The 21,879-nt window shown below is 33.2% G+C and overlaps 3 protein-coding genes across 5 annotated transcripts; 1 reads left to right on the top strand and 2 right to left on the bottom strand.

Moving 5' to 3' along the window:
* Positions 1-1,845: 1,845 nt before the first annotated feature.
* On the bottom strand, positions 1,846-8,922 carry LOC128157380 (transcriptional adapter 1-like). Of its 2 annotated transcripts, XM_052819897.1 has the most exons (11): positions 8,820-8,922; positions 7,031-7,067; positions 6,869-6,923; positions 6,553-6,618; positions 6,144-6,277; positions 4,943-5,009; positions 4,232-4,362; positions 3,855-4,003; positions 3,562-3,718; positions 2,349-2,528; positions 1,846-2,259 (listed from the first exon to the last, which is right to left on the bottom strand). In XM_052819897.1, exons 1-10 carry the CDS (start codon positions 8,888-8,890, stop codon positions 2,370-2,372), a joined length of 1,026 nt encoding a protein of 341 aa, XP_052675857.1. In that variant the 5' UTR covers positions 8,891-8,922; the 3' UTR covers positions 1,846-2,259; positions 2,349-2,369. The 2 variants fall into 2 exon arrangements, with proteins under 2 accessions (XP_052675857.1, XP_052675856.1); XM_052819896.1 differs by having other exon boundaries at positions 1,846-2,528.
* A 1,537-nt stretch (positions 8,923-10,459) lies between these two features.
* On the top strand, positions 10,460-14,432 carry LOC128193034 (surfeit locus protein 4-like). Its single transcript, XM_052866211.1, has 4 exons — positions 10,460-10,683; positions 11,191-11,454; positions 11,805-11,848; positions 12,539-14,432. Exons 1-4 carry the CDS (start codon positions 10,633-10,635, stop codon positions 12,990-12,992), a joined length of 813 nt encoding a protein of 270 aa, XP_052722171.1. The 5' UTR covers positions 10,460-10,632; the 3' UTR covers positions 12,993-14,432.
* A 1,193-nt stretch (positions 14,433-15,625) lies between these two features.
* LOC128193033 (adenylate kinase 8-like) lies at positions 15,626-21,554 on the bottom strand. Of its 2 annotated transcripts, XM_052866208.1 has the most exons (11): positions 21,398-21,554; positions 20,608-20,692; positions 20,155-20,318; positions 19,713-19,863; positions 19,486-19,557; positions 18,985-19,185; positions 18,745-18,876; positions 18,223-18,312; positions 17,681-17,710; positions 16,358-16,499; positions 15,626-16,175 (listed from the first exon to the last, which is right to left on the bottom strand). In XM_052866208.1, the coding sequence occupies exons 1-11, from the start codon at positions 21,479-21,481 to the stop codon at positions 15,854-15,856; spliced, it is 1,473 nt and encodes a 490-aa protein (XP_052722168.1). In that variant the 5' UTR covers positions 21,482-21,554; the 3' UTR covers positions 15,626-15,853. The 2 variants fall into 2 exon arrangements, with proteins under 2 accessions (XP_052722168.1, XP_052722169.1); XM_052866209.1 differs by lacking the exon at positions 17,681-17,710.
* Between the last annotated feature and the right edge of the window lie 325 nt (positions 21,555-21,879).

Genomic DNA, 21,879 nt, shown 5'->3' with positions numbered 1-21,879 from the left:
CATATCCTTATGACATCACCCCTATTGAAATTCAGTTCAGAAAATCAGCAAGTTTACTGGTATGCCTATTTTAAGTACCATTACTGCCTGCTTGAAAAATAACATGACATCCCATAATGACTGACAATGAACTCTATATATTGATTTTAACTGTGAAAGGTCACACCAGGTTTGGTTCAAACATATTTTACTGTACTAGTATACTACATTTTAGTTTATACATGTAATATAAAATGGGTTTGAAACCAAGTTCTAGCAACTTACTAGGTCCTCACCAAGTTTATAGCTACATGTACCTCCTTTTCAAAAATTGTTACTGAAATTTCTTGTGATATCTTTGTCTAAAATCATCTCTCATGTACAGGTTGGCCAATGCATGAATTTTAGGTCAAAAGGTGAAGGATTACTGACTACAGAAAAATAAATTAACAATTCGGTCTTATTAAACTTTGAGATGCCAGTGTCATGTAATATTCTGATACCACGAAGTATTGTATCTGGGTTCAAAATATTATGCAATATTCAATTTGCTTGATGGTGAATATCCATATAAATAACTAAATATCAAGGGGAAAATGGCATATAAATACTTTCCTTCAAGCATATCAGTTGTAAATGATTAGAATGTAACCACATTATTAAATGTTTTGATGCTGATTTGCAGAGATACAGATGACACATGTATACAATATACATCTGTTCATGATTACAAATAAGCAGTTACATAATCTGCATCTTTTAATACAGTATATACCAGTTACTTCTTCTTCATGTTAAATTAATTAAGACAATATGGAGATGGTGACTATCTCAAAGGATCCCGCTTTAATAATGGACAATAAGATAAAAAGAATTTCAGAGAATTTTGCTTTGACCTTGACCTATATATGTAACTTAGAAATTTTCCAGCTGGCATAGAACTTCTAATTCAATCTCATTACCCCTTACATACAGGCATATTTGTTCAATCCGAGCAAGATTGAGCAAACGGGAAATAATCTACGGTCTAAAACTGATTATAAAGAGATCTGCTATAACCTTCACATTGACTTGGTTCAAGGTCACTGCAAGCCATTAACCAAAAAGCTTTGTTTAAGTAAATTACTAGCCAGAGAGCTAAATAAAGATTATATATATGCTCTTATAAAAAGAATTTTTGTGTGATCCAATATGACATTGACACTTGACCTATAAACATCATTCAAGGTCACAACATATCCTTTGCTCAAAAACACCATGTGGGTGAAGTATGAGCCCGATTGGAACAAAGGGAGGGAAAGTATGCTCCGGATAAGGATTTTTCATATAAATCTGCATTGACCTTCACAATTGACCTTGAAAATTGGTTCAAGGTCACTACACACCCTTTACTCAAAAGCTCTGTTATTTGAAGTATGAGCCAAATAGGGATAAGTGGAAAGTATATATGCTCTGAGAAAGGATTTTTGCTTCAACCAATATGGCCTTGACCCTTGACCTACAAACTTCATTCAGGTCACTGCTTATCCTTTGACCATAAACACTCTATAAGTGAAGTATGAGCCAGATTGGACTAAACAGAGAGAAGATATGCCCCAGACAAGGTTTTTATATATAATTCTGATATGACCTTAACCTTAGACCTACAAACATTGTTCAAGGTCACTGTACACCCTTTACCAAAAGGCACTCTGTGGGAGAAGGATGAGCCAGATTGGGCTAGGGAGAGAGAAAATGAATATGCTCTGGACAATCGATTTTGGAAGGACAGACGAACGGAAGGATGGATGGATGCACAAACAGACAGAATGATCACTTTACGGCTGGTGCAGAGCAGGGTCCTAATAAAAAATAATAATACTTCACTATTATTTGATTATTTATTGCATACTTTTGCTCTACTACTCTACTCTTCAAGACATTGTGTATAAAACTATCAAATTTCTCACTTATGAACAAAAAGGTACATGTACAAATGATTTCTCTTTGTGAAAAACAAAATGGCACCTTCAACCTTTCAATGAGATCTGGTGCCTTCCTGAATTGACAAAGCTCTGCATTCAAAAACTCATAACCTCTCACAGTAACAACGTATATGAAACAAGACAATATGCATAAAGAACATGATGAAAGTCAGATGGACATGTAATCAGATCATAACAAGATATTCAATAACAAATAACATTGTTTTCAGTTTGCAAATATCATTACAGTCGTAAAAATATGTTCATCAAATAATGGCAATTTCTAAGCTCTTCACTGGACATGCTGTGACCCCCCCATCCCTAAGGTTATGTCACTGCACTGGACATGCTGTGACCCCCCATCCCTAAGGTTATGTCACTGCACTGGACATGCTGTGACCCCCCATCCCTAAGGTTTGGTCACTGCTATCTGTTTGAGGTGGCCAGTCTGTGGGTCAGCTGCTGCTCCTGGAGGTGAATCATTTCCTGGTCGATGTTTTCGTGGGAGGGATGAAACAGCTGATGGATGGCCCTCTGAACAGCAGCCTCGTATACAGGGTGGGAGGGGAGGACACTAGGATGGCTCTGTAGAGAAATCAACAAATATTGTTATATGAACATGGATATTGAAACGATATAAGGGATATCATTAATATTTAGGAAACATACACACCAAGATTTTCTAGCATAATTTTTGGGGTAAAGATCCAAAAAGTCTGTTTGCGTGCCTACTATTACATGTATTGATAAATACTGGTAAATGTAATAAAATGTTTAGCAAGATCATTAGGCAGCCCAAAATGAATTTTGCTTTTAACATCACTTCAAAATAACAAACCTACAAGGCAGGGCAATAAATTTAAAACAAACAAATTTTTTTCGAACAAATGATTTTCATTCATCTACATTAATACAAATACAGTGAGTATTCAAACTACATACAGTTTACCTCTTTTATTGTGATATGTGCTGATAAACCCATTGAGTATCTGATTTATAGTCTATAATGTGCTCTAAAGATTTCAAATTTCTACAGATTACAGTATTTAGTATAATCAAACTGGAAAATATCAAATCAAAATAGGGATTTGGTTTTTTTTCAAAACCCAATTTATCCTACACCTGGGTTACTTTAAACATAGAATTAACTTTTGGCAGCCTTAGAAGAGTTTTATGGTACCAATCCCTAAATCCAAGTTGGCAGCTATCAACTTGTAAGGATATTGTTATTTGCAAGGAATTTAAAGCAACTTATTTGATTGCTATTACAGACCAATGAACACTATGCAAAATGTGAATTGAAATGGCTATTTTTACAGGATCAACCCAAATGTCAAAAGGAAGAAAAACAACATTCCCCTTTTTATGTGCTACCAAGTATTTGTGCATCCTGTGATGAAATCTCTTTGAGATTGTCATATTCCTTCAGTGTATGGGTAGCCCAATACTGGGGCAATAAAAAATAGAAGAAGGAAATTGTTTTTTAACATCAAATGAAAGTTACATACCTCTACACTACAAGGGCTACTGTAGGAAATCTATGGTTTATTCCCCAAAAATGGCAACCAAAGGACATAGCTTTTGTAAAGAGTGGATTCAAATATTTTAAGCGACTTACTTGTAAGGCATGAAACAGGTCAAACATGGAGACTGGTGGATTGGGGGGGACGGGTTGAGACAAGGCCAGCTGGTACACACCCTCCTCTTCCCCTAGTTCAGTAGTGTGCTTCAGGCAGGGTACATGTGACCCATTGCTAGTTATGGTTGTTGCTTCACTGTGGAATAAAAAAAATATATATGAATTCAATGTTTATATTTCAGTTCACTCACATGAAAATTATTCATTTGGCAATAACAAAATCAAAAAGGAACACTATGCATTTATAAGAGTGTAATGCATGATTATCTGACCTTTCAGTTCTGCTGTCATGTTTGATGTACGATTGTCTTTGGTAAGGATTCTTGGTAGATGACCCCATTGCAAATCTCATTTTCTTTTCACGGAGTTTGTATCCATTTCTTTGTGACAATATAAGGCTCAGCAAATTCTTTAAAACATTCTGCAAATAGAATTAATACCTTGATGCTGATAAATAGGCTGTCACTGACTATATCAATACACTGTACTGGTCAATCTTATTAAAATCAGATCCTCAATTTGCTCCTTAGTTTTTAGAGTCGCAACTCAACAATTTTATTGTCGCTCATTCAGCTTACTTAACATACCGGTACTTAACAGCTGGTTGCTGACCGGAAGTTAAATTGTGTCTTATCCAAAAATGTCTTACCTCAACGGTCTGCATGACCAGTTTGACAGATGAGTCTGTCACCTCCTCCAGACCCACCTCCCAGGCACACACCAGCATTCTCCCGTGGACCATCGTAATGTCCGGCAGTACCATGTCACGGGACGCAAACTCTGGAAATCACCACATGCTTATTGATACCTTTCTTTGACATTCAATAAATGAAAGTTTTATGTGATTTAATGCAAGAATTATTTATAACACCATAAATGAATTTCTTTTGTACTTGAAATTAAAAGAGCAATAAACACCAAAAATAAAATACAATATTTATTTTTTGCATTTGCGTTCTTGCATAACAGAAAGTCACTCCCACACAATCTGCAATATTCAACATCAATATTCTGCAATCAACCACATCTGAAAACTTCTGAAGTTTTCATTTGACAAGCAGCTTGTCATATATGCTCAAGAGCACATTACCATTAAACCGGTATACTCAATAAGAACCTTATCAAGTACTGATTACCACAACCATACACTTTAAACTTTCCCGTGCAAAGTTTGAACGCCAGAATGAATACATATCGAACACGACTTGCCTACAAAACCTTAAGCCCCGCCCCTATCTCTTATTGGCGTTTCCACAAAAGAAAATAATTTTTTCTAATTCACCGAGTTCAACCGAAATAAATTATATTGTCTATAACGTATAAATATTTCATGCACCACAGTAAATATTCATGTCCGTACCTGCATCCTCTGCTCCTTTTAATGAGGCTAATGGGAATTTACTTAGTGGATTGGCTACTAGGAACCTCTGGAAAAAAAAGCAGAGTACAAAATGTACATCTTGGTGTAAAACTTTTCGAGCATTCTTTGATGAAGTTGAATTCAGCTTATATCAGTTTTAAATTTGTGTACTGTAAATTCCTTATTTTATGCGAGTACTTAATTACGCGATTCAACGGTTTTCCATCAAATCGCGAGAACATAAAATTGCGAATGCCGAAATATTATCATAGTGTCATAATGTTTACATATGTCCGAAAATTAAAAGCGAGATTTTAAAATTTGCGAGACAGACTTCTTGCGATTTTACGCGAATATTCATTTCTTGCGTTTAATAAGGAATTTACAGTATATAGTGTAATTAGGCTATTTTTAGTGTAACTATTTTGGTCAGTTTAAGAGAGTCCTGGCGGTGCAGTCACATTGCTGAAATTGTCCTACACATTGGCAAATTCCAGAGGTTAGTCTGGTAAACTGGTAGCCAGAAATACCGTAAATCTGCTTGGGCATTTGTTTTCTCCAGCCGTTAAGTTTTTTGTATATTTTGTAAGTTTCAAGGTACCTATATTTATTGGGTAGTGGCTTGCTATTATTTTCATTGAATCAGTGAATATGTCTATATGTTTTAGACTAGGTATTATTGTTTCGGTGAAGTAAGGGTTATATCTATAAGCTCGGTGTGTACCGGTATACAGGATACTGTAAACCAACTTTTATTTGCGGCGACTTCATGATTAACTGGGGATTAATTGGTTTGTGATGACTAATTTTCTTGACTAAGCCTTATCCAGACCCGTGTTGTTATAACAACCAAACAACAAGGACTGGTTTCACAGCAAGAAAAATTGAGACAACGAGGCTCTCGTGGACCTCACGAAAAAATTTTGCACACAATAAAAGTCCCTTTTTAGTACATGTATACAAATGTGCATCAGATCACATAAAAAAGTGAACTCATTGTATATGCAATGAAAACCTAAAATATCATTGCACATTGTTCGCATTACAGCAAACAGAGACTGAATACATGTACAAGCTCAACTCCCAAAATCAAAATAAACTTCTACATTTCAGGTGACACAATCAATTAGTTGTGTGAATTATACCCATTAAATATTGGTGATGGTTACTATGGGTAAAAGAATGTATATATGATTCTCACCTGGGGTCCTTTGGATGCTTGTGATTTCCTCCTGAGTTTGTTCAGTTTAGACTTGACATGTTTAGCCAGTTCTCCTGGCTTTGAGTTCTTGGAGAGTTCGGATGACTTGCCAGTAATACTGTTTTCTCTGGGCACTGTTAAATGACAGTATGGTATAACATAGAAAGAATTGTCTGGGTTCTTTAATTTGTTACCCGCTAGATTTTACACTCATAGCAATAATAAGTCATTTTATGTACTAGTCAAATTCAAAATTTCAAATTCAAAATTAATCTGCGTTACACCTACTTTTATATGTATATATATTTTATGTGCAATCTAACTTTTTTGTCCCAGATTTTATATGTAAAATAATGCAAATTATGCAATGTTCTTTGATAGTGGAGTAATGAGCAGTATTAATACATACCCAATGAAGAGCTAAGTGTCTGACATCTGGATATGATTGCCAAAAGGAATTCATTGTGTAGATTAACTGAAATCAAATTCAAAAGATAGTTTAACTTGTTTTAAAAAATCAAATCATTCAAATAAGTTCATAGAAACTTTCATTTCTAAGTTGACTGAAATTCGGAAAATTGCAAAAGCTTTTACAGAGTGAAAACTATTATGCTCGTTTGTTAGTTTCAGTATCTGGTATATGGTTATATCAATATAAGTGTATAGATATATACAAAACAGGTTTAAATTAAATCATTCTTTGGGTGGAAATGGTATCCATTTACCTGAACTTTCTGGTATAAGTTTTCTGGCTTCAATGTCAAATTCTTCCTTAGTAATCTAATAAAACAATAGATGCTTTACTTTCTTTTGTCTATAGATATAAGTATGTGTACTTAGAATTAAACGAAATTGATAGGAAATTAGGGCTTGCTTTACAGTAATACCTTTTGTTTGAACCAAGATTTTAAGTTCTGTAAATACCTACAAAGAAAAAGAGAACTTTTGTGATACTAGCAGACATACCTAATTGGTAGAACATGTATTTGTCCTTACTTTGAAGTCAAATAGACGAATAAAATCAATACATTCATTGAAGAATATAATGTAGACTACCTCAGATAATGCTGATAAAGTAGTTAGCTTAAATCCATTCAAAGAAACCAATATGATATGTAGCTGATCAATTGATCAGGGTAAAAGGTTTGTAAATTGGTCTAAAAGACTGAATAACGTTTGAATTTTTTTAATAAAGAAAATTCCAACAATTTTGTTACACCTGTTTTAAATTATAGTTCATTACTAAAAGGAAGTGTTTAGAACCACATAGAGACCTCATATATTTCTAAGATTAAACTACCAGTAATATACCGGTATATTAATTATTGATAAATATTAATCTCTGTATAATGGTTTCTCTGCTTCAGGTTCAAATGTGATACATAAAAATAGATAAGTAATCCTAAAAATTCAGCAGTCAATATACTGCAATACAAAAAGAAAAATTTGAGATGGCCCAAATTTGAACCAAGGACTCCTTTAATTCTAATGAGGAGCTCGATTGATTTTGCAATTCAGACAAATACTGTATACAGGGAAATATTCACCCTGTTTTATTTTCGTCTCCCTTTCGCCCTCGATGTCAGTGGGCGAATTTAAGACTGGGCAAATGTCTCTCTTTAAACAAACCTATGTATGGGCGAATTCAAGACAGGGTGAAACCAGGGTTGTCTCTAAGACCCGGGAGGCGGGGAATTCCCCCGCCTATAATGCCTTAATTACCCGGCTATTTTTGCATTTCAAACACAATGTAGCTATAAGCAAAACCCCCAGACCTCCCTTCTACTTTTTCATTTCCTCCTTCTACTTCAATTTTTAGAGACATCCCTGTAAAACCATTTGCAAGTGAAGAAGAACACAAATAACACGGGGCAAAAATAACCCTATATACAGTATTCACAATCAATATGGCCTTATCTACCACAAATCTCACTCCTCAAACGCTTTCAACCCTCAAGACAACACAATCCAAATTCTATACCCTAGGCAGGACATTCAAGTGTTATTCTATGGGCTTGCAAAAACCATAAATGTAACAGGAGTGGAAAAGTTAGTGGCTGGACTTGAAATCAAACATAGTGCCACTGTTAAATTTGTCAGGAGCTCTACAACTGCAGTAAACATGTGGATATCCACAGTCAATATAGCCTCAATTACAACAGTAAAATTCTGCACTGTTTCCTTAATATAGTCATTTATACATACTTTCCAAGCATTTTATTTACATAACTAAGATACATTTGTATATTGGGATAAAGTTAAGTGGTAACTAAAATTGGTTGATGGCAAAACAAAAATTCAGAGACAAAATATATACTTGATGTGAATCCTCTAACATAATCACTGTCGGTCAAACATAAAGGATGACAAATTAAACAGGTAAGAGAGCAGAATTGATAAATACATCACACTTTAGATTTAGCTTCAATTTCATAAATAAGCAATTCAACGTGGATAAATATTGAGAGTGTATGATGATAGCTATTATTAAAGGCAAATGGAAACGACTAAGAGTATTAATTGTCAACAAAACATGGAATGTTTACAACATTTCTTCTACTTGTTCCACTTCAAAAGCTATTTTCAAACTTATTGAACATTTGATTGCAACAATCTTTATTTGGCTGTGTATATGTTTAATCACATAAGATATTGAAATAAGTAAACATTACATACAGTTTCATTTTATCGCCTAAACAGTCCTGTAAATTTTTCTTTGCAACATTCAAGTCTATGGAAGCTGCCATTTTGAATGAGCATAAATGCAAGACTTCGAATAGACGGATATTTTAATTCCGGTTCAGATTCCCGGTTAAGCCTTTGGAAATTTTCTCTAATATGATCTTCTTATTTCAAAATGTATTTTTTGGGGGGTAAGTGTATAAAATTGAAACGAAAAAATTGCAACTTGGAAAAAATAATATTTTGCTTTTATTTTTTGCCCTGTCTTTTGTAAAAAGTTCCGATCATCATTTTTTAGATGGTGAAATTTATATAAAACATTTACTCAATTAATTTTATTTCATAAAAAGAGATATATTCTGAACGGCAATGTCATTCACAAATACATGGATATTGTCAACCATGCACGAACAATGTCAGAGGATAATCTATTATAATAATGAATAAGATAGCTAGCTTATAAATAAGATAGCTAGCTTAAAATAATTAATGTATGACTATTGGAGATTAATAAGTGATCTTGATGAAGCAAAAGAAGCAAATTCTAAATGTTGAAAGAACTGCGTTGTTATTACAAAATTGTCTATTTTACAAATTTAAGCAGCTGTGGTAGCTATTTATTTACATTTATTTTGCAATAAATTCGTACAAACATATTTTAACATCCCTTTCACGACTTTCATTTCTACGCAATTTGATATCGTAAAAAAAGTATAACGAAAAAACCCCAAACAAACAAAATGAAAAAAAAAACCACAAATCAAACAAACAAAAATCAAAAATAGTATACAATTAAATCAGATGTGAACAGATAGATCGTGCAGAATAATATAAATGATGATAAAATTTGTGTTTTAAAATTTAATGATGAGTTACTTATAAGTGCATTACATAATATGACAATTCATCATGTTAGGTTTCTTGTGTAATAGGGTTTTTGAGGGTTTTTTTTTTTTTGTTTTTTTTTTTTTTTTTTTTAAATTATCATTATTACTATTATCTTTTAGGCAATGGTGAGTTTCTCAAAGAACATGATTAACTGCTAACAGATTACACGTTCATTTTTAATATAGAACAAAAAATTGTAATCAATAGGTAAAATTTTCAGATTTATTACATGTTTAAAAAATTTATTTCATGTACATGATTGATATATTTAAAAAAAATTATACAGTATATATAGTTATCCCCTTATTTTTGATAGTATCAAGGCAATCAAATCCATGATATTTTCAATCATTTCTGAAGTTATTCTTATCTTATATAAAGGCAATGGTTTCAGGGAATATGCAAGTTTCACAACTTTTTGGATTTGAAAGCTTAAAAGATCTGTAAAATAAACAAAAAAAAAAAACATTCTAATTATTTTTTGTAAATTTTGTAAGGACTAACGTCCATTTCATCAAGTAATTCCGACATGTATGTATAAACAAATAAAACAATTTTCGTAAAAAAACAAAAAGCATCAGCAGTTCAAGTGCTCGGGTTCGAAATCCCCTGGATTAACGTGGCGGCTGTTCTGTCAATTTTACTTACTCCTTATAAATATTGCATTTAAGCTCGATTTGGCTGCTCTGTTGGCTTAAAATATAATTTTGAGATTTAAAATTTCACTAATAATTGTTATACATTTTTAATTGGTATAACAGTCATATGATTTGACAAATTTCAATGTATATAAAATCTGTACACGTCACAGGATTTTTCAACTTTTGGTTCACACTTTACATTTTTACATTTCCGGTTTCTCATGGGGGTACGTGGCCTGTGAGAGCAGAACACACATTACCAAGATTAAATACCGACAATGGCACAAAGAAATGAACTTATCGATAAAGCGGAGGATATAGCAGACCAGGTATTGTATTTTATGCTATTGTTTACTCCATTTGTTTCTAAACCAACAAAAATAAACTGTAGAACATGTATACAGGTTATCATATGTGATGAAATTAACATCTGTAACTGATCCTTTTGTCATATGTAACGGTGTTGATTTCGTATGAGTGACATGAAACAGGAACAGTGAAATTCAGTAAAGATTTTGTTTATCAAATATTATTCTGAGAAGGTAATATACATAGTGATACTTGTCTCAGTTAGGTAATGTGAAAACATCATAATTTGCTAAGTATAAGGCAATTACTGTGCAATTTAAACGAATTATGTACAGTAATATTAAAATCCACTGTAAAGTACTTATATCATAAACAAATTTTTAAAATAAGTAAACAACAAGACAGAAATCCAACAAATTGAAAATTACTCGCTTGACAAATATCAACAAAAGTATGAGCAGATTTATTTGCATATAAAGGTCAATTAATGAATAAATTAAAAACACCATTCTTCATGTTTCTCATAGGTTCTTCGAAAAAGCAAGCATGTTCTGCCACATGTAGCTAGATTCTGTCTGATCAGCACCTTTTTGGAAGATGGACTCCGAATGTGGAATCAGTGGGGGGAGCAGCGAGACTATATGAACCACACCTGGGGGTGTGGCTATTTCCTTGCCACCCTGTTTGTAATTGTCAATCTGATTGGTCAGTTAGGAGGCTGTGTGATGGTTCTTAGCAGATTTAAAGTTACCATTGCATGTGGAGTCTTGGTTGGAATCATAGTTTTACAAGTAAGTACGCTTAGCAATTTTAAAGACTCTTCAAATAGTCTTATCATGTACTTCAATATTCTTATCATGTACTTTAATATGGTTGAGCACTTTATCTAACACAAATTCTTTTGTGTAAATTGAGTTAAAAACTTTGTATGTACAGGCTCATTATCAAACAAGGGAAATGTGAACAAACAGATGTTCAAATAATGAACTGAACAGATGCTGTTCAGTGTTGACAGCAAAAGTCATAAATATTTTTGACCTCAAGTCATACACACCATGATGGACATTATGGGAGTAATATTTCATATTTCTTCAACAGAATGTTGTACGAAATTGATGACGTGTACAATTTTAATTTTCAGACAGTTGCATACAGCATTTTATGGGATGTGAAGTTTCTCTTAAGGTAAAAGTCACTTGATTTATACTGTACAATGTTTTAAAGACATCCAACTTGAATCTAACAGGAATATCAAATTCTTTTAAATGCTTAAATGTTTTATGCTAACGTAAAATTTCTCTGCAAAATTCATCAAGATCTGTTCCCATAAAAAAAGGCTGCAAGAAGTTAGGGTAGTTATTCGTTAAGAAATGAATGAGAAGTACATGCAACATGGAGAATAATTTTGTAAAAATATGTTTTGTCTGTGAATATGACACTGCATTTAGTTTCTTTGTAAAATTTTAAATGATGGAGAACCCTAACTTTCGATGTGGAATCAATAAATTTTGTAGGGGACCAATTTCATGGATGGTCAATTTATCCTAGGTTTATGAGGATGTAAAGTTTTTAAATTACTTGTGATTTATGAGTTACAAATTGATACTGAAATTCATAATTCGTTGATGATGTAAATTCATTGGTAAAGAAACCCACAAAATCATAGAAAATTGAGCAAGCAACCACAAATTCTAATGGTTCCACAGTTATTTAATGATATGAACAATACTGAATTATTTAGTAGATATTGCATGAGCTATATAAGTTTCCGCCTGTTATTCCAAATATTTTGACTGTTATGCATAATACTGGTGTATAATTTCTAAAATGATATTGTATGAATATCTTGATCTTAATACTAGACCTTTTCCACAGAAATTTGGCATTAGCTGGTGGCGTATTGCTGCTTTTGGCAGAGGATAGAGCAGAAGGAAAGAGTTTATTTGCCGGACTTCCCTCCCTTGGAGAGAACAACCCCAAACAGTACATGCAGTTGAGCGGCCGAATTCTTCTGGTTTTGATGTTTCTCACCCTGCTTAGATTTGAAATGGACTTTTTCCAGATGGTCCAGAATTTGGTGGGCACAGCACTTATTATTCTTATCGCCATTGGATACAAAACAAAGTTATCAGCATTAGTACTTGTCGTTTGGTTATCCCTTCTCAATGTGTACTTCAACGCCTTCTGGAGTATCCCAGCATACAAGCCGATGAGAGATTTCCTGAAGTATGACTTTTTCCAGACCCTCTCTGTCATTGGCGGGTTGTTGCTTGTTGTAGCTTATGGACCCGGTGGTGTTAGTATGGATGAACACAAAAAGAAATGGTAGTCTAAATTTGTTAAATTTTAGGTATATATATTTTGAACTTGGAGTAGAAAATTGGCTCTAAGGCAAATATTTTCCGTATGCATGTAAGATTTCTTTTGTTCAGAAGGAAGAAGAAAGCTACCCATGTACACATGTATTACAACTGCATTGTATGTTTCATTGTTTGTAATGTGTTATTTATGTGGTTTGGTTTTGTTGAATGATACTTGATATTGCAGGTTGGGTATTGGTTAAATGAATTCACTATTAAAAAATTTCAATTAATTATTAGATATGTTTCTTCAAGTTTTAATGTGTCAAAAATGAACTGAGGGGTATTTCTATCCATATGTATATATATATATATAGAAAACATATACAGTGTATATGTTTTTTGTTAGAGCATGTATATTTTATCAAATTATTTCTTGGTTATCTATAGACTTTAATTGTTGATATCTTATGATTTTACAATTTAAAAATATATATTTCTCAATTTCCCAATTGCTAGAGTTTTCGTATACCATGAAATATATGTTTAATTATTGAATAGTAGAGACTATACTAGTCATTAAAACTTGGGGAAAAACTAAGCTACAGTATAATAAAGAATTGCCAGTACATGTATCTAACTTGTATATAAAGGTTGTTATTGATTTTTCGTATGTTTATCAGATATATAAATTAATTAGTAAAATGTTTAACAGAATTTATTGCCAAAGATGAGCAGGGATACAAGTAGTAGTTAATGGTGCTTATAGATGTTAAAATGCACTGAAAGTTTAAGAATCATTTTTTGTTTTTCACATTTTTAACAGTGAAATGAGAATGAAATGCACCAACATGCACAGTCATGAACATTTGTGCAATTTCTGATTTTCTGCTGAGCAGTAGCAAGACTGTGTGTAACATTATACTATAACTCGTGTAAATATAGAATTTAATTGTAATGCACACATACAATATATGTATTTGTGTAAATGAACACATGACAGCTTTCTAGAATTTTAGAGATTTAAAGCCGGGAATAATCTGAATACCGAGGTGCTTCGCGGTGGTTATAGATTCAAATCTTCAAAAAATGCTGTAACTAGTACAAGCAGTAAAACATGACTAAACATTCAAATGTGAAATCAGAAGTGATGACAAAATTGATTCCACACAGAAAGAGGCTCAAAAACAAATCTACTATATTGATATTTATTTTTCCGCTGTCCAGAATTTTAGTCTTGCATGAGGACAGTTTATGTGCATGTGTAGCATACTACATGTACTATGCTACATGTATATTGAATGTGCTAATTATTGTATCTTCCATTAGTGTTGACCCTCTTTTGTTAAGCTTTATCATTTAGTAAATGCCCGTGAATATGGTAGAGAAGTATGCTAGTGTAAATGTTGTCTTGTTTTACATTGTCATAAACTGCCACAGAAAACATCAATAAAAACAAGTCCGTTTTACCTATTATTTTCTGTTATTAGTTTAGCATATATATATAAGAGTACTTGTAGATATTAAAGAGTTTTGTGTTTAATATCTTCCTAACCTGTTACAAGGCAAAAAAAATGTTTGCAATGAATTATCTTAGCATGACTTACCTGGTATGCAATCCCTTTGTTCACTTGAACAAACTTTCCTCATGGAATACGTGGACTTTATCTTCCTAACAAGTTTAAAATGTTTGAATATGGACTGGTTAGCTCAGTAGAAGTGATTTTAGAAAACCATAGCCTTGGTTTTGTTACCGTAGTTAAACACAAGTCTCTATACTAGTACATTGTACATGTATTTTTGTTCCATTTACAAGCTGCTCAACAATGGCTGCAGACCTGAAGCTCTAAAGGAAATTCGGTCCGTCAGCCTGAATTTTATATAGAGCTATATTATTGCAGCTAGCTCAACATGCAGTTGAGAAACAGGCGTAAGAATCACATTTTATTCAATGTTTCTGAATATGCATTTGAAAGCCCTCTGTTATTGTTGGAATTGATGACCTGTAAACAAATCCACAGCTACCGGTATACTGGGAAATATTCAACTCTATTGGCAGTGAAGATTCTGTATGATTCCATGATCACATTGCCATTATGTGGGGTAACATTGTGATATCAGGAAAATCATGGTCTCATGGAAACAGTAATCAGTCATGGAGTATGATATATTTAAGAAGAATGTGTGGGAAATTTGATATGATGAGACAAATTCAATCTGTCAAGTCTGGATTAGAAAATTTATTTAAAAATCAGAGTGTGTAAATAGGGCTTCAGGTTTTATCCTCAGAAAGGCCTTGTATTGCCACTTGACAAATAAACATATTGGATACAGGCATACAATGTATATCTTTCTTTTAAAAAGAAACCTCATGTTTCAATCTGAGTTGCTAGCTTTCATTTAGGAAATTGAACATTTGTCCCAGTCATTTGAAATGAACTCTCTAAGAGTTTTCATCCAGAATAATGCAGAAATAGCCAAATATACTAGCATTTCACAGTCCCTGTTTCATTTTCTTGATGTCAGAGAGTGCTAAGGTAAAGATATGTACATTTAGTTCTAATAAGGTTTGAAACAAATCTTAATGGAATAATTAATTTATGGACTACACTTTGTATCGATATCTTTACTGATAGTGAATTGATGATGAATTATAAGCATCAATCTTTCATAGTATATTTGCATAAATGTACAACATTATTATTGCAAGGAACATATAACAAATAAAAATGCAATTTCATTCATGTGTATGCAATACATGTATTAGAATAAATGTCAAAATATTAACATGAAAAGGACATGTATAACATCAACTTCATAAAATAATTAAAACAATCTTTACAAATTTCGAAAAAAGTCACTTGGGTACAGTCTAATGAGTCTATCTAGATTACGTAGAGAACCGTTTTGGCAGTGGATTTACGATCATGCTCTCAATACATTCAAACACTGTATGAGGATCTTGATCGGCGTTTACGTGTTGGCCCTCGGTATAGTAATCGGCAAGTTCTTCTACATATGCAGAATATTCGGCTAGCCTTCGGCGGACCGCGTCCTCGCTGTCCTTGGGGTGCTTCTGAAGCCTCTCTTTGATTTCTTGAGTCCGTGGGGGGTTGTATAGCATGTGATATCGCTCGCCTGTGATTGGATCAGTGGCTCGTAATGTTAACCGCTCAATCACAGAATCATTTGGAACGTCCAAGAAGAAGATTCTGCAAAAATTGTGATGTTAGTGTAAATTTGTAAATACGGTAAACCCGAAAAATTTTCACTGAATGATTTATTCATGATTTCAAATAGAGCAGCCAAAATAGGCCTTAAAATAATGAAATTACAAGAGACTGATATAATGATAAAGATTTAGACATGTCTGTAGAGGAGCCATCAGTATTACCTGTTGGGGACAAAGCCGTCTTTAGCGAGGGCCTCCGCTTGTTCTCTGGTACGTGGGTAGCCATGGAGGACCCACCCTCTACTGACACAGTCCAACTGAGCCAGGCGCTCCCTCATAATGTCCAGGATAATGTTGTCAGGCACTGACCAGGAAAATAAATCAAAGGTTATTGCAAAACAAAGTTTGAGTTAATTGGTAGTCTGGTAAATATTAAATGTATCAGTGCCATTAAGTTATCCCCCCTTCACCTTTTATTGAAGCCTAATGTATTATAGAGTTTGATGGGAAATTTTTTCACCAAATGGAAATGAAATCCTGATTGTAAATTTTTCTCTTAAACTATAGATAATTAAAATGCTTTTATAAAAAAAAGTGTTATTGTTTTCTTATTATTACATTATTGGAATGAATAAATTAAGAGGGGAGAATAATTAATTGCATGTACAGAACAATAGCTTGATCAGGAATTATGGTATTTATATTGCCTATCACTGAGTCACTTCTAAATTGGAAATAGAGGAAAGAGCTGATTGGATATGTATAAGACTTATATTTCATTTAAAGCTGCATGAGAGAAACATTTTCCAATGCAGGGTCAAGCAATGTAATAGATTTAATTATAGAAAAAGCTGAAAGACAGTTTAAAGATTCAAAGGTTTGCAAATAAAATAAAACACAAGTTTTAAATTAACACTCTGCTCACAAGAGGAAGATGACAAACAAAATAAACAAAGTTCACTCCCTTTAAACACAATCACTGCGGGTAAATAAAATGCTAGGGAAACACTAGAGTCTAAATCTACCTTACAACTGCAATTCAATATGTGGGTTTGCAGGTTTTTGAATGTTTATAAATACCGGTACATATATGTACATTTATACTGTTAGAATATGTGCAATTAATCTCTAAATATGATTAATTTGATTATAAATATAATTGTGAATTAAACTTGCATGCATTTTAATAAATTTATACATTATTTGGCATTTCTTTTCTAATCTCTTCTAATAAAATAATTAATTCTAAAATAGTGTCTAATATTTTTGATTTCAACTAAACATGTTGACCAAGGCGTTTTTTTTTTGCCTTTGGTTTAATGGTCTTTTCTTTCTAAAAAATTGTCAGAACATTTGATTCTCATGCACAATTGTTACAATCTTTTGTGAGGTTTAAGACTGTAGAATACAATATTTTGTATATAAAATGTATGTTCTCTGAAACAGTCCGCTAGGTTAGAGGGGTTACTGAGTATAGAGTTACTGATGTTGATGTCATCTAAGAAAGCGGAACTCACTCAGGAGTTGCCTTGTCTAATTACTTACATTTAACCACCTGTTCATTTCCAAACACGCCTTTGAAAAACACATTTGTGCATAGTAATAAAAAAAAAATGTGAGAATATAAGGTTCATGAATTAACTGATGGAATAAATGATATGGTTGGGAGCATGAAATTCTTCAGACAACAGAGTATCGATCTACAACACTGTTACAAAATTTGACTTATAAGCTATATTTATAGCAATCTCAATGTGCTATCATTGAATATTCTACATGAATATCAGTATTTATTACTGTACATTGGGGTATTCACTATTGAAGGTTTGAGATTAATGTAAACATCAAACATTAACACTTTTAGTTAAGTCAACACAGAACATGTATTACTAAAGTCAGGAGATAACAGTTTTATAATATGATATGTACATGGGTACCTACAAAGCTAAATATCATGCTGAACAACATTTAGCTATGCACAACATTTGGATCCATATGGGCTACATGGGATGGCATTAAATTCATGTAAAAAAAACATGATTAATACAGAGGTATGTTTATGCCTATAACTGATTCAGAAACCTTACCCATCATAGATTTCTCAATGTAAGCCTTAGCAGCTTGTCCTGCCTTTGTTTCATCAGCGATGGATTGTTTCACTAACGAACCAGAGGAGACTGTAACAAAGTAAAACAACGCATTGAAAATCAGTCTACAAGTATATAGTCTGTGATTTTTCTTAGGTTGCTGAAGGTTTCGACCAATCAATAAACTGATTAGAACTGGATCATGTAGATTTCAGTCCTGTCAGTTTCTAGAGCTATGTAAATAAAATCAATTTCAGTAATAAATAGGGGGAATCATATTTAATGGGTGCAAATATATATTTGAATATATAAAAACTTTAAAATTATTATTGCTGTCTTGATTTTTCAAAACTGGGAGCAAATGCGTTTACACAGTTTTTAATGCAACTGAAGGTTGCTTGTATTCATGACGAAAAACCTTCACAAACGTTCACTGTTTCCAGTAATCTGTACACTTTTGGGAAAATCTTGCACATTCATTCTTCTACAATAATACACAGTATATAAATATGGACTCCATACCGTTGACAATGTTGTACTTGTTAGCCAGAAGAGCGGCCTGTACACCTTTCCCTGAGCCTGTGGGTCCAAGAAGTACAATCCTGGGGGTATGGGGAGCATTGGACCTGGGCTGGCCACACAGATAGGAGTACACTATGGAAAAGGATGAAAATGTGAAATAAAAAATCTACCGGGATAGTCAACAATACATCTTACAAAATACTGACTAAAATTCTTCTCAATTTTGTTTATTAATATTACCTTGTGAGAAAACATCTGCCTTTGGCTGATCAGCATTGACCTTCTTGATGACCTTTCTGTAGCACTCTTCAATTTCGTCAATATGTCTGTGGTATTCAATCAGTTTGTTGACCATGTCTTCCTCCGTGTAACCTGGAGTCTCCTCCAGACGCGTCTGGATCTCAGCATTTGGAGGCCAGTCAAAAGTTGTGTGGTAAATGTCTGAAAAGAATGTGGATTTTACAGTCAAAAATCATACTGTTTTTATATTCCATCAATTACCCAAAAAATTTCTGTGCATGTACATTCACTTCCACTTTGTTTACAAGCAAGTTGTATGAATTAAGTCCAATTAGTAAAATATTAAACTGTGTATATTATAGGTGTATGCTCTTAAGCCATTATCTGCTGTAAAATTATGAAAAGACTCTGACATAAGGAAAAGATGTTTTTCAAATTTTAAGTGCAATGCATATGCATTGATCCAATATGTGAAAAGAATAGCTTCCAATTGAAACTCACCTCCAGTTTTCGGATCCACCCTTCTTCCTTGAGCCCTTTCAATAAGAACTGTGTCTGGTGCATCAAGTATAACTAGAAACAAAATATGTTTTCATTAATACCAATAATATATGCATTTACAGTTCTCATATAATCATACCAGATTGACATTTGACAAAATTTTCAGCAGATATTTAAATATTGGTAATTCAAACTTGATTTGATCATTGCAAAAACATTCTCCCTACCACAATGTTTTGGGTGGATTCCCACTGATTGTAATGCAAGTGCTTGTTCTCTGGTCTGGGGGAACCCCTCCAACACATATCCTTTTTTAACACAGTCCATCAACTTCAGTCTCTCTGTCAAGATTTGCACCCATATTTCTGTTGGCACAGTCTGCAATACATACCATACATGTCTAGATGAACATATCAGAAATTTATATCAATATAAACAATATTGTGAATAAATCATATTTCGGAATCTGTACAAAATAATAAAATCTTATACATTGTATTGATTTTTCTTATATAGATCATTAAAACATGAAATTTATGTACCGGCTGGTATATGTAAGGAATTTAAACTATAATAAGCACATATTATAGAAAAGAATTTTTGTGCAATTTCTATGAAAATGCGTGTATTACATATACAAAATTATTGAAGTATCCATTTCTACGGTACCTCTTTTTTCTTGATTAGGTCCATGACTTTCATCTTGATGTCAGTCTCCGACTCCTGAATCAGGTTTTCTGTGGTCAGGTGCGCAGTGCGCAGCTTGTTGGCACACAGTTTACTGATGCTCTTCTTCCCTGAGGCCGGGGGTCCCAGGATAATGACCTGTGGTACTGGAGAGAAAAGCATCCAATGTACTTTTAAATCATTTGCAGAAACACAATTCTATACTTATATTATAGCACATCATCCATACAGCTGCATGAATGTAGCAGTGACAATATCAGGGAGTTTTCTCCTGCTTTATATAATTAGCATTTTCTCCACCCCTATACTTATACATGAATTACCTGACTTCCATTGTTCTATGTTTATTGACAATAGCATTCCACTAAAGGGAATTAATTTAAGAGCACATATGCAAATACTTTTGTGTTTGTTATTGAAATATACAGTACTTACCATCGTCATTTTCTTTTTTCAGCTGTTCCACAAGAAATGCCAAAGGGTCACTTGGTTTGTTTACAATCAATTGCTCCATCAACCTCTATAAATCAATCATACTTTGAGTTTTAATAAACATGTATATGTTCAACATTTGTGTAAAAGTTTTAGTCACTTTTCATTATTATATATAATTATTAAATAAATACACTGCTTTCAAGAAGGCAGTGCATATACAAGTATATGAGCCCGTCTTATGATATCGCAGTAGTTAAATCATTTTGTGAAAAAATCTATCAATACTGAAATATAACCAAAAACTAATGTTATTAGGGGATTCCTCTATCATATACCTCAGTGGTGTTCAGCGTGCCTCTGTTTACTATGTCTAAAAATATCCCTCAATTTCAGCGCGTACGTGCTACTATTCGTAAACAGAAATACTGCGATGCCATAGAACCCGCGATATGATAGGAAGCTACTTTACATGTAATGATTAGTCAATTTATAATTATATACATACTCATATGAAGCTATAGTGATAAACTGCACCAAAATTATATTACATAAAGATTTATGATGTATATATATAATACATACAATCTATACTGTAAAATCAAAACAATAGATGGAATATTTGCATTTAGCTCAAAACATTTGTACACAATAAATACTGGTACGATGATTTGTGTGATATAATAAAGCACTTGCAACACGCTAGGCCTAGGTGCGCGGTCGGTGCTTGTTTGATTTGTGTGCACGTCGTTTTTACAGATTTTAGTTGTGACAGAGAATGTGACCTACAGACCTTGTACATATCGAAAATTCCATGTTCCTCGGCGTATGTACTGAATTCCGGAGGAATAAGAAGCGGCCTTTTAGTTTGGTCCATCTTTCAACGCAACGGCTCCTTCTTCAAGTTCTTGGTGTTGACAGCGTTGCTATGCCAGTGAATACCGAACCCGATTGAATTATTTTTCTGCTCCTATTATATTATAATGTCTGCACTAATACATTTACAGTTCTTTTCCTAGTAATATTATTGAATATAATCGAATGGCAAATAATGTATACGCAAAGAAACTACTAAGCATTTATTGGTAATTGGTTTACTAACGTGTGAGCTAACATAATTTGTTCATCAATATGTGACAATTTTGAATGCATCAGGCCAAGTAGTAGTAAATAATTTCAACTTGCAGTTGCAAAAATTACTTTATGTTTCAAAATAACGGGTTTTAAACCTTTACAATGGTGGACATTTTTCTGAATGATGGGTTGGTATCTCCC

Source organism: Crassostrea angulata, chromosome 7, assembly GCF_025612915.1.
Source record: "Crassostrea angulata isolate pt1a10 chromosome 7, ASM2561291v2, whole genome shotgun sequence".
Classification (NCBI taxonomy): domain Eukaryota; kingdom Metazoa; phylum Mollusca; class Bivalvia; order Ostreida; family Ostreidae; genus Magallana; species Magallana angulata.
The sequence above is the reverse complement of the archived record's forward strand: the minus strand, read 5'-3'. Positions and strand labels throughout refer to the sequence as shown.

What these genes read in the sequence shown, in the direction of transcription:
- LOC128157380 (XM_052819896.1), bottom strand. Translation starts at nt 8,890, where the DNA reads ATGGCAGCTTCCATAGACTTGAATGTTGCAAAGAAAAATTTACAGGAC. An exon ending in TTAGGCGATAAAATGAAACT is followed by an intron (nt 7,068 to 8,819) that starts GTATGTAATGTT and finishes TTTTCTTTGTAG; the next exon opens with GTATTTACAGAACTTAAAAT. An exon ending in CATGACAGCAGAACTGAAAG is followed by an intron (nt 3,719 to 3,854) that starts GTCAGATAATCA and finishes TTTATTCCACAG; the next exon opens with TGAAGCAACAACCATAACTA.
- LOC128193034 (XM_052866211.1), top strand. Translation starts at nt 10,633, where the DNA reads ATGGCACAAAGAAATGAACTTATCGATAAAGCGGAGGATATAGCAGAC. An exon ending in CGGAGGATATAGCAGACCAG is followed by an intron (nt 10,684 to 11,190) that starts GTATTGTATTTT and finishes TGTTTCTCATAG; the next exon opens with GTTCTTCGAAAAAGCAAGCA. An exon ending in TTGGAATCATAGTTTTACAA is followed by an intron (nt 11,455 to 11,804) that starts GTAAGTACGCTT and finishes TTTAATTTTCAG; the next exon opens with ACAGTTGCATACAGCATTTT.
- LOC128193033 (XM_052866208.1), bottom strand. Translation starts at nt 21,481, where the DNA reads ATGGACCAAACTAAAAGGCCGCTTCTTATTCCTCCGGAATTCAGTACA. An exon ending in GGCAGATGTTTTCTCACAAG is followed by an intron (nt 18,877 to 18,984) that starts GTAATATTAATA and finishes CCTTTTCCATAG; the next exon opens with TGTACTCCTATCTGTGTGGC. An exon ending in CAAGTACAACATTGTCAACG is followed by an intron (nt 18,313 to 18,744) that starts GTATGGAGTCCA and finishes ACTTTGTTACAG; the next exon opens with TCTCCTCTGGTTCGTTAGTG.